Source organism: Oncorhynchus mykiss, chromosome 25 (genome assembly GCF_057628025.1).
Source record: "Oncorhynchus mykiss isolate SJ-2025 chromosome 25, ASM5762802v1, whole genome shotgun sequence".
NCBI lineage: Eukaryota > Metazoa > Chordata > Actinopteri > Salmoniformes > Salmonidae > Oncorhynchus > Oncorhynchus mykiss.
Genome location: NC_143046.1, coordinates 65005835 through 65020174, shown reverse-complemented (window position 1 = coordinate 65020174; position 14340 = coordinate 65005835). Strand labels below are relative to the sequence as shown.

Here is a 14340-nt window from a genome sequence, read left to right as displayed (position 1 = left end):
CCAGGAATATTATTTTTTATTTGATTCACCTCTACACTCAACCCCACTGGTCACTCCTTTGAGTGGTGCCCTGCTCCAGAGATCTACAACGACACAGGTTGAGCCCTGAGATGCCCACTGCCACTGGGTTGAGGATAACACAAAAACAACAATTCCACTTCTTGAAACTTTCACAGATGTAAACGTTCCCAGTTTGTCCTTTGCCCAGCTTGAAACAACGTATGGGTCGGTCAAAAGCAGGAATCCACTTTTTCGCAAGATAATCTTACTCCTACTGGTCCAAAATCATCTCTGGTAGGATTCTCAGGGCAAACGCTGAAAGTCTCTACCACATCTGTCGCCACAGGTACTTTATCCTGGTCTGGCTCAACTTCAGAGCACTCACTACTGCCAACCGACTACATTTTGATATTCTCAAGTTTCTCAAGAGAGTAAGTAAATTTATGGCTAAGTCCAGTTGGTTTGTACCCAAAGGTGGGAACTCAGAAGACAAAGGATTGAACAATGGTTTGTACTCAGGAAATACTGTTCATTCAGTATTGTTGTAATTGTCATTATTACAAATAAATAAAATCAAAACAATTTTTAAATAAATAAAATTGTCCAATTAATCGGTATCGGCTTTTTTTGTTCCTCCAATAAATTGTTATCGGTATCGGCGTTGAAAAATCATATTCGGTCGACCTCTACTAGGGTATACCGAGTATGGTGTGACAAACAAAAAACATCCAGTCAGTGGCAGTCCTTTGGGTGAAAACAGCTTGTTAATGAGAGAGGTCGAAGAAGAATAGCAAGAATCGTGCAATTGAACAGGTGAGCCGTAAACAGACAAGTAATGGCGCAGTACAACAATGGTGTGCAGAACAGCATCTCTGAATACACAACTCGTCGATCGTTGTCACGGATGGGCTATTGCAGCAGACGACCACACCGAGTTCCACTCCTATCAGATAAAAACAAGAAGCTGCTCCAGTGGGCACACGATCACCAACACTAGACAATTGAGTGGGAAAACATTGCCTGGAACATGACAGCAAGTTCAGTTTACTTCAGTGGCCTACTCAGCCCCCAGACCTCAACACAATAGAGCATCTTTGGGATGAGATGGAACGGGCTGTTCGCAGCATGAATGTACCGCTGTCCAATCTGCAGCAACTGGGTGATGCCATCGCATCAGCACAGACCAACATCCTTGTGGAATGTTTCAGACACCTTGTAGAATGATGCCCTAAAGAGCTCAGGCTGTTCTGGAGGCAAAGGGGGGTCTGAACCGGTACTAGATGGGTGTACCTAATAAACCGGCTGGTGAGTTGTCGATGTTGTTGAATTGGGACAGGAAAAACACTGTAGTACACTTAAAACAGAGTTTGCACTTATACAAACTGCACTCGTGAGGAGTCGACTGTGTATCATTACATTTCAAACAATATCATGATTGAGCTGTATTATGTCAAAACTGCATGAGAAACTCTCTTGGATTGAAGGAGATATTTTCAGAAAAGTATACATTTTTATAAATCAATAACATTGGTCAGACCATTTTCTCATCACCCTGAGAGACATTCCAAAACAAACCAGATATTCTTATTTCTAATGACGTGAAAACATCAACCGACTTTGAACAGCAGATCTGCGAGATTACCATGATACATACACTACTGTTTGTTAATATCCTCATTATTTAAATCAAAATGTATTTACAAAGAGCATTTTTCAAAGTAAATCCATCATGTACTGTATCTATTTCTCTGAAACCCAGTGCATGAATGATTGTTTCTTTTCTAAGAGTTATCCACAACCTGCCTTTTTATACCCATCTGCTGACAGAAGATATTATATTTGTCCTGATTTTCTTTATTCTTTGTGTTTTCATCCTGTTTTTTCTTTGTAGATGTTGTTTTATGTGTCGGAAGATTAGTCTTGAATCTTTTACCACAGACTGAGAATCCATTTGATTTCTCTCCTGTGTGAATTAGTTTATTCTTGATTAGGTCCCCCTTCTTATTGAAGCTTTTCCCACAGATAAATGGTTTCTGTCCTGAGTCCATATATGGTCAGATAAGTCTTCTGAGTGAAGCTTTCCCCGCAGTCATCACAGCTAAATTATATCTCCCCTGTGTGAGTCCGTATATACATATTCAGCTTCCTCTTATGATTTACGCTTTTCACAGTCACCACAGATAAATTATTACTTTGCTGTGTGATGATTACTCTACTGTGTGAATCCGTATATGTGCAGTTAAGTGCTCCTTGCGTATGAAGCCTTTACCGCATTCACCACAGCTAAATGGTTTCTCTCCTGTGTGAGTCAGTGTATGCCTCCTTAGGTCCCCCTTCTGATTGAAGCACTTACAGCAAAAATTACAGCTAAATGGTTTCTCTCCTGTGTGAGTCAGTATATGTCTTCTTAGGTCTCCCTTGTGATTGAAGCTTTTCCCACAGTAACCACAGCTAAAGGGTTTCTCTCCTGTGTGAATCCTCATGTGCATGGACAGATTTCCTTTTTGTTTGAAGGTCTTGCCACAAAAGGGGCAGGTGCAGGGTTTCCCACTGTGACAGAGTCGGACATGGGCCTTCAGTTTACAGGTGGAAATGTACTGTTTTTTGCAGAAGTGACATTCGCTGAGTCTCTTCTTGGCGAGAGTCACATGCCTCTGCAGGTCAGCTGTGAGAGGAAACATTTTGCCACAGTCACAGCAGCGATGAGTTTTTATAGATGTGGTGCTGGGTTTGGAACAGTGTTCCTCCATTGGTGGGTTTGGATCCAATGGTTGGCTTCGGTCAAGTCCTACTGGGTTGCTGCTTAAGGCTGAGCTGTGGCTGTAGACAATGTTTTGATTATCTGGAGGGTCACAGAGCATTTCATAACCCTTTAGGTGGGTCACAGTGCCAAAAGGTTTAGGATCCACTAGTTTAGAGTCACACTCTCTGTTCTCCACTGTTTGGGACAGAGTCAAGGACCAAAGTGGGTCTTCCTGATCACGTTCACTTTTCACACAGGAAGGAGTGAATTTGAACTCTATGATATCAGGCTCCAGCCCTTGAAGCTGCTCTTCCTCCGGACTGGTCCTGAGTTCCTCATGTTTCTCTTTAATCTGTGTGGGCTCTAGATCCTCCTGCCCCAGACTGTGGCTCCACTCCTGCTCACAGTGCTGCTGCTCAGAGGGAACCTCCTCTTCAGAGACAGCGAGAGAGAGCTGCAGGGAGTCTGGAGAGAGGGAGAGGAGGAGCAGAGGTTATCTATATACCACAAAATTAATATAGAACACTTGAATCATAAAAGGTGAATTATAGACTTCTATGATCTATACAGCCTTTAGATGTGCCCGAGTGCAGATAGCTAGGCTCAGCTTCTAGACCGAGATTGTATCTAGCAGTAGGCTATAACACGAGCCAAACGTGCGACTTATTTAACAACCTGTGTCTGTGCCTGTTTGGCAACGCTTTTAGGAGGGTATATCTGTCATCGGTGGACGGTTCTGATAAGGAACGGGTCTTCTGCATCACAGAGTGGTGCACAGGAAATAATTAAATCCATAAATTAGATGCTACAATCCCCGTACATGGATCGTATGTTGTTATCGCTTTGCACACACACCTGTCTGTCCTAGCTAATCAGCCTCGCAACACAGGTATCATGTTGCTGCAGTCAGGAAGTAGACCGAAGCATGTGCGAGCAAACATTGACATCCATGTTTGGTTTTGAATTGGAGGGGGAGTGATAACAATTGGATTTAATTCTTTCCTGGGCACCATTTGGTGATGTAAACTAGGTATTATAAATCAGTCATTTTGACCCAGAGGAATATTTCACAGTCCAAAGGTGGTTTATTAAATTCTTCCAATTTATCATGACTTTGTCAATCAACTTGATGGTTGCTGTACGCCAATGTAGATATTCCATTAAAAATCAGCTGTTGCCAGCTACAATACTCATTTACAACATTAACGATGTCTACACTGTATTTCTGATCAATTTGATGTTATTTTAAAATGGACCAAAAAAGTGCTTTTCTTTCAAAAACATGGACATTTCTAAGTGACCCCAAACTTTTGAACAGTACTGTATGTGTGTATATTTACAGTACCAGTCAACATTGGACACACCTACTCAAGGGTCTTTGTTTATTTATTTTTTTACAATTGTCTACATTGTAGAATAATAGTGAAGACATCAAAACTATGAAAACAACACGTATGGAATCATGTAGTAACCAAAAAAGAAAGTTAAACAAATCAAAATATTTTCTATTTTATAAGTAGCCACCTTTTGCCTTGATGACAGCTTTGCACTCTCTTGGCATTCTCTCAACCAGATTCATGAGGTAGTCACCTGGAATGCATTTCAATTAACAGTTGTGCCTTGTTAAAAGTTAAATAGTGGGATTTCTTTCCTTCTTAATGCGTTTGAGCCAATCAGTTGTGTTGTGACCAGGCAGGGCTGGTATACAGAAGATTGACCTATTTGGTAAAAGACCCTGTTTATATTATGGCAAGAACAGCTGAATTAAGCAAAGAGAATCGACAGTCCTTTGATCTGAGGCCAAATTTGAGATTTTTGGTTCCAACCGCCATATCTTTGTGAGATGCCGAGTAGGTGAATGGATGATCTCCACATGTGTGGTTCCCATCGTAAAGCATGGAGGAGGTGTGATGGTGCTTTGCTGGTGACACTGTCTGATTTATTTAGAATTCAAGGCACACAACCAGCATGGCTACCACAGCGATACGCCATTCCATCTGGTTTGGACTTAGTGGGACTATCATTTGTTTTTCAAAAGGACAAATACCCCACACACCTCCAGGCTGTGGAATGACTATTTGACCAAGAAGGAGAGTGATGGAGTGGTGCATCAGATGACCTGGCCTCCACAATCACCTGACCTCAACCCAATTGAGATGGTTTGGGATGAATTGGACCGCAGAGTGAAGGAAAAGCTGCCAACAAATGCTCAGCATATGTGGGAACTCCTTCAAGACTGTTGGAAAAGCATTCCTCATGAAACTGGTTGAGAAAATGCCAAGAGTGTGCACAGCTGTCATCAAGGCAAAGGGTGGCTACTTTGAAGAATCTCAAATACATTTGGATTTGTTTAACACTTTTTTGGTTACTACATGATTCCATGTGTGTTATTTCACAGTTTTGATGTCATCAAATGTATTTATTTATATAGCCCTTCTTACATCCGCTGATATATCAAAGTGCTGTACAGAAACCCAGCTTAAAACCCCAAACAGCAAGCAATGCAGGTGTAGAAGCACGGTGGCTCTTCACTATTATCCTACAATGTAGAAAATAGTTCAAATAAAATAAAAACCCTGGAATGAGTAGGTGTCCAAACTTATATATATATACACCCACAGTTTCTTCAGAAAGTATTCACACCCCTTGACTTTATCCACATTTTGTTGTGTTACAGCCGGAATTAAAAATGTATGAAATTGCGATTGTCACTGGCCTACACACAATACTCCATATTGTCAATGTGGAATTATGTTTTTAGTAATTTTTAAAAACAAATTAATTAAAAGTGAATAGCTGAAATGTCTTGAGTCAAGAAGTATTCACCCCTTTGTTATGACAAGCCTAAATAAGTTCAGGAGTAAACATGTGCTTAACAAGTCACATAATAAGTTGCATGGACTCATAGTGTGCAATAATCGTGTTAAACATGATTTTTTAAATGACTACCTCATCTCTGTATCTCACACATACAGATAATTGTAAGGTTCATCAGTCGAGCCGTGAATTTCAAACACAGATTCAACCACAAAGACCAGGGAGGTTTTCCAATGCCATAATTTCACTTTGATATTATAGGGTATTGTGTGTAGGCCAGTAACACAAAATCTCAATTTAATCCATTTTAAATTCAGGCTGTAATACAACAATGTGGAAAAAGTAAGGTGATGTGAATACTTTCTGAAAGCATTGTACAGAGAAGGGTTTGAGCTAAATGCAGCCTAGAGTTTAAGAGCAGCTACCACTTCCATTGTTTCACTTACAGCATTGCTAAATAAAGAAAACTCAATGTCTCTGGATCAATAGATGAATCACTTTTTTGTCAATAAAATGAAGTATAACTTTAAATGGCAATTGTTTACCACAAATATTTATTTCAACATTGTGAAAACTAGATGATACTATAATCAAATAATGGTAAATCAGCTTTTTAGTACTAATGTGGATTGCAGCTGCCTTAGCATTTTAGCAACTACTTAGCATGTTAGCTAACCCTTCCCTTGTAAATCGTAACATACAGCATCATACGAAATGGATACTGGAGATCCACAACTGAATACACACCAATCAAAAGGTATACTAAATCCACAGTCTCGGATTTACATTCAGAAAACAGGAGGTTGGTGGCACCCTAATTGAGGAGGACGGGCTTATGGTAATATCTGGGGCGGTATAGGTTGATTAGTTGGCCATAAAGGAAACATTGATCTTTTTGTTTTACAGAATATGCTAAAATTAGTCTAATCGTCAACTTTTCTTTCAGATAATAGTAATTAGTACATGTAAGAAATAAGTTGATATTTTGCTAATGTAGCAGGCGCACAAAGCAGGTTGGCGCTTCCAGGCAGCTGCTCGAGAGTAACGTGTTACAATGTTTTAAATTCTTTTTTTGTCGCGCTGCATACTTTTCCTTGCTCTTTTAATGGAGTAAGCATGGCTTTGACAACGATGGATTGTACAAACGTTGTGGAATACTCATCACATTTTTTACGATTTTACAAAAAACATGCATCTCCACTGGCACCGCATATCCAAGATAAACTTCAGGGCACGGGATAATGTGCACAAGAAGCTGGGTGAGAGGGAATACAGCTTGTAAGGGCAGATTGAGGAAAATACTGACAATAGAAGGTAACAAATCTAAAATACATCAATACAATCACTCACTTGAATGCAGAGTTCTAAATGTATTATGCAAAGTCGCAAATATGTCCAAAAAAGCCCCAGAGACTCCAAATGTTCCTAATTCAAGATCATTGATAAACAAAGTGGATGAATTTGAACTGCTTCTTCAATCAGTAAATGCAGACATTGGATGTGTCACTGAAACTTGGGCCCACGAAAATATCCTAGATGAATCTCTTTTCATACAAGACTATCAGCTGCTCAGAAATGACAGGTCCAGAGAGGGGATGAGAGGATGGGACGTGGCTATGTATGTGAATCACAGTATGCAGGAAAAGAGAAGAACTGACCTAGAGAAATAGGTATTTGAGTGTATGTGGCTTCAGCTCCGTCCTAAACGACTCCGCAGCTCAGTTTCAACTCTGGAAGTGGGAGTACTCTACCATCCACCATGGGCAAATTAAAAAATCCACAGTGTTCTGCTGAAGTGTTATCTCATAAACACTGTCGATGTGATCAGGATGTCCTCTCCCCAAATGGGTCTCATCCTGTGTGGGGACTTTAATCACCTGCCCATCAAGATGCTGACAAACTCCCATCCAGACATGAAACAAGTGGTCAAAGACAAGACCAGAGGGGACACCATCCTAGATCTGATCCTTACAAATATGAAGAATCGCTGCAACACCCCCACTGTACTTGCTCCTCTCGGATCCAGTGATCACAAATGTCTGCTGTTCTCCTCAAACACAACATCAGGAGGGAGAAGCGAGGTGCAGCGGGAAAAAAATAATGTCTGGTAACCCAGAACAGACAGGAGGCCTTGGCACGATGTATGGCCAGTACTGCGTGGTCTGCCATATATGAGGTGGAGAGCATCGTTTCAAAGGTGGAGACGTTACACTCCTGCATTCAAACTGCACATGATGTATGCATGCCAATAAGAAACACTGGACAAGCCCTGGATGACTGAACGAATAAAGGCTGCCATCAGGAAAATACATATTTTCAACAGATGGGGAAAAACAATGAAATTGAGAAAATACAGAAACACAGCACAAATGCTTATCAAGGAAGCAAAGACAAACTACTACAAATTTGAAATCCAAGATCTATAGAAGTAAAACCCTAAGGAATGATGGGACTTCATTAACAAAGGACTGGGATGAAAAACAACACCAGGAGGGAGAATACAGGTTGGGGGAATTGAAGACGACGACATGGCTGATGTTTTTTGCTGAGGCATGGACAAGCACCACACCGCTTGGCATTTTCCCCCTGCCCATGCCTACAGGCAGGTTGAGCTGTGCAGCATTGGCCAGATAAAGCAAGCTCTGACCAGACTCAGCCCACATAAAGCGTGTGGTCCTGATGGCATTCCAGCCTGGCTACTAAAAGAGCAGGAGATCTAGCCCCTGTCATCACACACATAGTTAACACCTCCTATTGGCAGGGGGACTATTCCTGCTACCTGGAAGATTGCCAATGTATGTCCAATATCTAAAGTGTCAAACCCATGTACAACAAGTGACTGGAGGCCCATCTCTCTAACTTCATGCCTTGGAAAAATCCAGGAGCTTCATCGTTTAAAAATAACTAATGCCAACAGTTTTATCAGAGTGCACGAATCAGTATGCCTACCTACCAAGTCTAGCACTACTACCACCCTTGTGAAAGCCACACTCCTGGCTGACAGCTACAGACTCCAGAAAACCAACAATGGTGAGGGTGTAACTTGCTGATAAACTTGTCCAAAGCCTTTGATCAAAATGATCACGCAAAGCTCCTGTGTCCAAGGTTACTTTCCTGGCTCCACAGCTACACCACCAGAAGAAGGCAAAGGGTGGTGGCCTGCTGAATGACCTGCTCCCTCAAAGGTAACTGCACCACCAGGCTCCTGAGAAACAGCCACGAACTGTCCTGTATAACTGCCTGTATGAACCGCCTGCAAAACGCAGGCCCAAAAATTATGTTTTAAAAATCACATTAATACTTCAATTTCCATCATGAAAAATGTCCTGTTAATGTTTCAAGTGTTCAGTATTATTAATGTTTCAAGTGTTCAGTATTATGTGTTATGCATTTTAAATGAGTGTTTTGCAATTATTAGTAATATAAATTCTGCATTTCTTCAGTTTTATCTGTGAGCAAGAATAAATAAACTCAAACTATGATTGTTGCTTTTTCCAATAAGTTTCTTCTTGAGGTCAAAAATATGTTGGTAACTGTTTATGGTAGGCAACTTGTTTCCTGGAGTGCCGCAGGATTTTGTTTCAACTAGCCACCACACCTGACCAACTGAACTAATTGATCAGTTCAATGATTGCCTAAATTCAAAACACCTGGTCTTCAAGGTCGGTTAGATCAAAAACATGAAGTGCCTGCGGCGCTCCAGGACCAGGGTTGCCTAGGGGTTAAAAATCTATGAAAATGTTTGATTCCTGTTAGCTTAAACAGTTAATTCGGTAGAACTATAGCTAGCTATCAGTGAATCTACATAGCTAAATTACATACGAACCTTTTCTGCATAGTGTTATCTCCGGTGTGACCCGCAGAAGTCTCCGTAGCCGATCATTCTCCTCCTCGTACTCCACTACCGTTTTCTCAACTGCCCCGAAAATCTCCACAGCAGCCGCCATTAAACGCTCATTTAAAAATACACGCAACAACTGTAGTTGAGACATTTCGGTCGACTGAGGATTCGGTAGCCTGTTCAGTTCAGTTAGTAGTGGGTCTTTGTTTACTCCACCCAAAGGTCGCGAGACTTGCGAAACGGACCAGGCCGTGGTTTGACAAGTCAATGACAGAAGGGTAAAACTGATTCCTTGGTTGAATAAAATTCTCGAAATCTAGAGGTACAACCTAGATTCGAGTCAATGTTTTAAGCAGTTGAACATGTAATTACTTCAACCTCGTGAAAGTGACACATTTTCATTTAGGTCAAAAACAACTTAATATCGAAGGAGTGCCTTTGATTTAACAGCTGGCGCATGCGCATTTCGGCACGAGACGACCCGATGACGCAATTCTACGCATGACCTTAGTTAGCCATGGTCGCTTACAATGATCGGGGATTTCTCTTAATGAAGACAGGCTAAAACTGGTTCTCTTTGTACTGGTTTGTCTTAACAAAGTCGTCTCCAATCCTACTTCCGCGTTCTAGTCAAGGAATTTGAGAACGTTCTTTGTTTTTAGTGGGTTGCGAGCCCCGCAATGTACAACAGCCCCGCCATCCGGATGGGAAGTTCAAGGCAGCCTACAGACCAGTAGTAAAGGGAAACGATTACTTCATTGTAGACAACCAGTGGTTATCATAAGTATAGGATGATCTGGGAGAATTCATTCTTCATCAGAAGTCGACTGTATGTCATTACTCTATTACAAGATTCAAACAATATCATGAATGAACAGCATTTGGTCAGAATGTATGTTTATTTTATTTTATTTCACCTTTATTTAACCAGGTAGGCTAGTTGAGAACAAGTTCTGCAACCTGGCCAAGATAAAGCATAGCAGTGTGAACAGACAACACAGAGTTACACATGGAGTAAACAATTAACAGGTCAATAACACAGTAGAAAAAAAAGAGAGTCTATATATATTGTGTGCAAAAGGCATGAGGAGGTAGGCGAATAATTACAATTCTTGCGGATTAACACTGGAGTGATAAATGATCAGATGGTCATGTACAGGTAGAGATACTGGTGTGCAAAAGAGCAGAAAAGTAAATAAATGTAAACAGTATGGGGATGAGGTAGGTAAAATTGGGTGGGCTATTTACCGATAGACTATGTACAGCTGCAGCGATCGGTTAGCTGCTCAGATAGCAGAAGAGTGTTGGGCCAGTAACCGAAAGGTTTCTGGATCTAATCCCCGAGCTGACAAGGTAAAAAAAATCTGTCGTTTTGCCCCTGAGCAAGGCAGCTAACCCACTGTTCCCCGGGCGCCGAAGTTGTGGATGTCGATTAAGGCAGACCTCCGCACCTCTGATTCAGAAGATGTCGAAGACACATTTCAGTTGAAGGCATTCCGTTGTACAACTGACTAGGTATCCCCCTTTCACTTTACCAGTAATACCTAGCAGTAACAAAAACACACCCATAATCCAGAAAAAAGATATAAAGAAATAAAAAAATATCAGAATGTGCAATGTCAAAGCCCGGAATATAAGAATATATACAGATAATGTATAGGTGTGTAATGTATATATACATATAATGGTGTGTAATGACAGTATGGAAAGTATATGAATAGAAAAGGTGTGTACAGCAGTAGTTATAGGATGATCTATGACAAGAATACAGTATATACATATAAAGTGGGTGAAATAGTATGTAAAAAATTATTAAAGTGACCAGTGTCCAATGACTATGTACATAGGGCAGCAGTCTCTAAGGTAGAGTACTGGATGGTAGCCGGCTAGGACTAAGGCTAGTGGTGACTGGTTGACAGTCTGATGGCCTGGAGATGGCTGTTTCTCATTCTTGATCCCAGTGTGAACAGGCCATGGCTTGTGTGGCTGAGGTTCTTTATGATCTTCTTGGCCTTCCTGTGACAATGGGTGCTGTAGATGTCCTGGAGGGCAGGCAATGTGCCCCCAGGGATGTGTTGGGCGTGCTCGCTCTGTTGTCCCCTGCAGTCCACGATTAGCTCCTTCATTTTGTTGACGTTGAGGGGGATATTTTCCCACCGCCACTCTGGTTCTCACCTACTCGCTTAGCCTCTGATTGCCTTATGGAGGACGTAGCTGGTCTGTTTATACACGTCCATGTTCCCAGTCACCTTACCATGGTTAAATGTGGTGGTTTATATTTTCAGTTTTGCTCGAATGCTGCCATCTGTCCATGGGTTTTGGTTTGGATAAGTGCTAGTCATCACAGTGGGAACAACATCCTCAATGCACTTCCTGATTAACCCAGTCACAGAGTCATTGTATACTTCAGAGGCCACCCGTAACATTTCCCAGTCTGCGTGATCAAAACAATCTTGATGCATGGATTACATGGCAGTGATGATGACCGAAGAAAATTATCTTGGGGGGTAATGAGGTCGGCATTTGATGGTAAAGTATTCCAGATTGGGAAAACAAAAAGACTTGAGTTCCTGTATGTTACCACGATCACACCATGAGTTGTTAATCATGAAACAAACCCCTCTGCCTTTATTTTTCCCGGATAGTTCTTTCTTCCTGTCCACGTGATTGACGTAGAACCCTGCTGGCTGAATCGACAGGGACAATATCTCCAGAGAGAGCCATGCTTCTGTAAAACAGAGTATGTTACAGTCCCTGATTTCTCTCTGGAGGGAGATCCTCGCCCTGAGCTCGTCTACTTTGATGTCCAGGGACTAAACGTTAGCGAGTAATATACTCGTAAATGGTGGTTGGTATGCACGCTGCCTGAGTCTGACTAGGGCTCCACTCCTTCTACCTCTTCTCCGGGGGCAGCATTTTGGTGCAGCCCCCAGGATGAATAGAGCTACCTCGTGAAGTTCAAACAAAGGATCCAAGTCAGTGAAGTCAAATATCTGCTCGAAATTCTGGTGAGTGACCGCCGATCTAATATCCAAAAGTTATTTATGTCTGTAGGTAATACTACAAGAAACGTTCTGAGCAAAAAACAAAATACTGCAAAGTTGGCTAGGAGCTAGCTAGAAACAGAGCGACCATGTCGGTTGGTGCCTTGTTCTCCGCGGTAAAACGTTATGTGTATGATATGAAATCAATCCTTTTTTGCAGAGAATTACTACTTTATATAAGATAACGAATGTTATAAGGTGGAGCACATTAACAAATGGTTGGAACGTAAGTAAATTCATGTCAAGACCTTAATAATAGCCTACTGGTAGAAAAATATATACAATAAAAAAATATTATTTTTATACATAATTATTTTGATCATATTATTATTGTTTATTTACTGGTGTTATTGTTCAAGCTTGCGATTTTTAAACGTAATGTTTAAGAAAAGTCTTACTGTATTTTTATTGTATTTCACAAACAGATTGCATTGTACAGGAAAAACATTTGATTGTGTGTCCATACAACCAGGGTCCAGTCAAAAATAAAAAATATACATATATTTTTCTCACATACACTGGATAGGTGCACTCACTAGAGCCCCCAATCCAAAACAGGTGAGCTAGAACAAAAAGTTAGGTCATAGCAAGTGTTGCTGGACTTTTACTGTGGTCAAATAAGTTGCATGGGCACCTGGACAATATACGGTACAAATATATCACTGTAGAGAGAACCTTGCTACCTGTCTCTGCTAAAGTGGGGTGGGAAATACTCAGTAGGGTCTCTACTAACCAAATATGATTTGTTTTGGAGGGGGACTATGTTGCACAGCCTGCTGCTGGCTTTCACTCCGCCCCCTCCATAGCCCCCAATGCAATACACTGTAATAGACTGTACCAATATAGTACTGTATTGGAAAAAACGTTGAATGAGTCCATAAAACAAGGGTCCAGTCTAATCATTTGAGTCCCTAGAATACAAAATCAGATGAGTTTGAACAACAAGCTAGGTCATAAAAAGTGTTGCTGGACTTTTACTGTGGTCGAAGGGTCCAGGGTGCCTGGACACTATATGGTTAAAATATAGTCCTGCGTCATAGCATGCATTGTCATACCAAAATACCTTATAAAATTCCTTCTGGTGGACACTTTGAAGAATTGTTAATACACTGTAGTACAATTTGTTTATAAAAAAAAGTCAAGAGTTTTGGTCCAAAGAAAGCACACTTTATTCATAACAAATATCACAATATTTATTTTAATTTTATTTCACATTTATTTAACCAGGTAGGCCAGTTGAGAGCAAGTTCTCATTTACAACTGCGACCTGGCCAAGATAAAGCAAAGCAGTGCTACAAAAACAACAACACAGAGTTACACATAAACAAAAGTACAGTCAATAACACAATAGAAAATCTATGTACATTGTGTACAAATGTAGAAGAGTAGGGATGTAAGGCAATACATAGGCCATAGAGGCGAAATAATTACAATTTAGCATTAACACCGGAGTGATAGATGTGCAGATGATGATGTGCAAGTAGAGATACTGGGGTGCAAAAGAGCAAGAGGATAAATAACAATATGGTGATGAGGTAGTTGGGTGTGCTATTTACAGATTGGCAGTGTACAGGTACAGTGATCGGTAAGCTGCTCTGACGGCTGATGCTTAAAGTTAGTGAGGGCCAAAGTAAGTGTTGGCTTTGGGGATGAACAGTGAAATATACCTGCTGGAGCGCGTGCTATGGGTGGGTGCTGCTATGGTGACCAGTGAGCTGAGATAAGGCGGGGCTTTACCTAGCAAAGATTTATAGATGACCTGGGGCCAGTGGGTTAGGCGACGAATATGAAGCGAGGGCTAGACAACGAGAGCATACAGGTCGCAGTGGTGGATAGTATATGGGGCTTTGGGGACAAAACGGATGGCACTGTGATAGACTACATCCAGTTTGTTG

General features: G+C 41.2%; 1 protein-coding gene across 1 annotated transcript; it reads right to left on the bottom strand.

Annotated features, from left to right (window-relative positions):
* On the bottom strand, positions 1-10510 carry LOC118944236 (uncharacterized). The gene is made up of 2 exons (XM_036962612.2): positions 9387-10510; positions 1-3208 (listed from the first exon to the last, which is right to left on the bottom strand). Exons 1-2 carry the CDS (start codon positions 9550-9552, stop codon positions 2208-2210), a joined length of 1167 nt encoding a protein of 388 aa, XP_036818507.2. The 5' UTR covers positions 9553-10510; the 3' UTR covers positions 1-2207.
* Positions 10511-14340: the final 3830 nt, after the last annotated feature.

Coding starts and splice junctions, on each gene's coding strand:
- LOC118944236 (XM_036962612.2), bottom strand. CDS start 9,552: ATGTCTCAACTACAGTTGTTGCGTGTATTTTTAAATGAGCGTTTAATG. Junction 3,209..9,386: donor GATAACACTATGCAGAAAAG/GTTCGTATGTAA, acceptor CCCTCTCTCCAG/ACTCCCTGCAGCTCTCTCTC.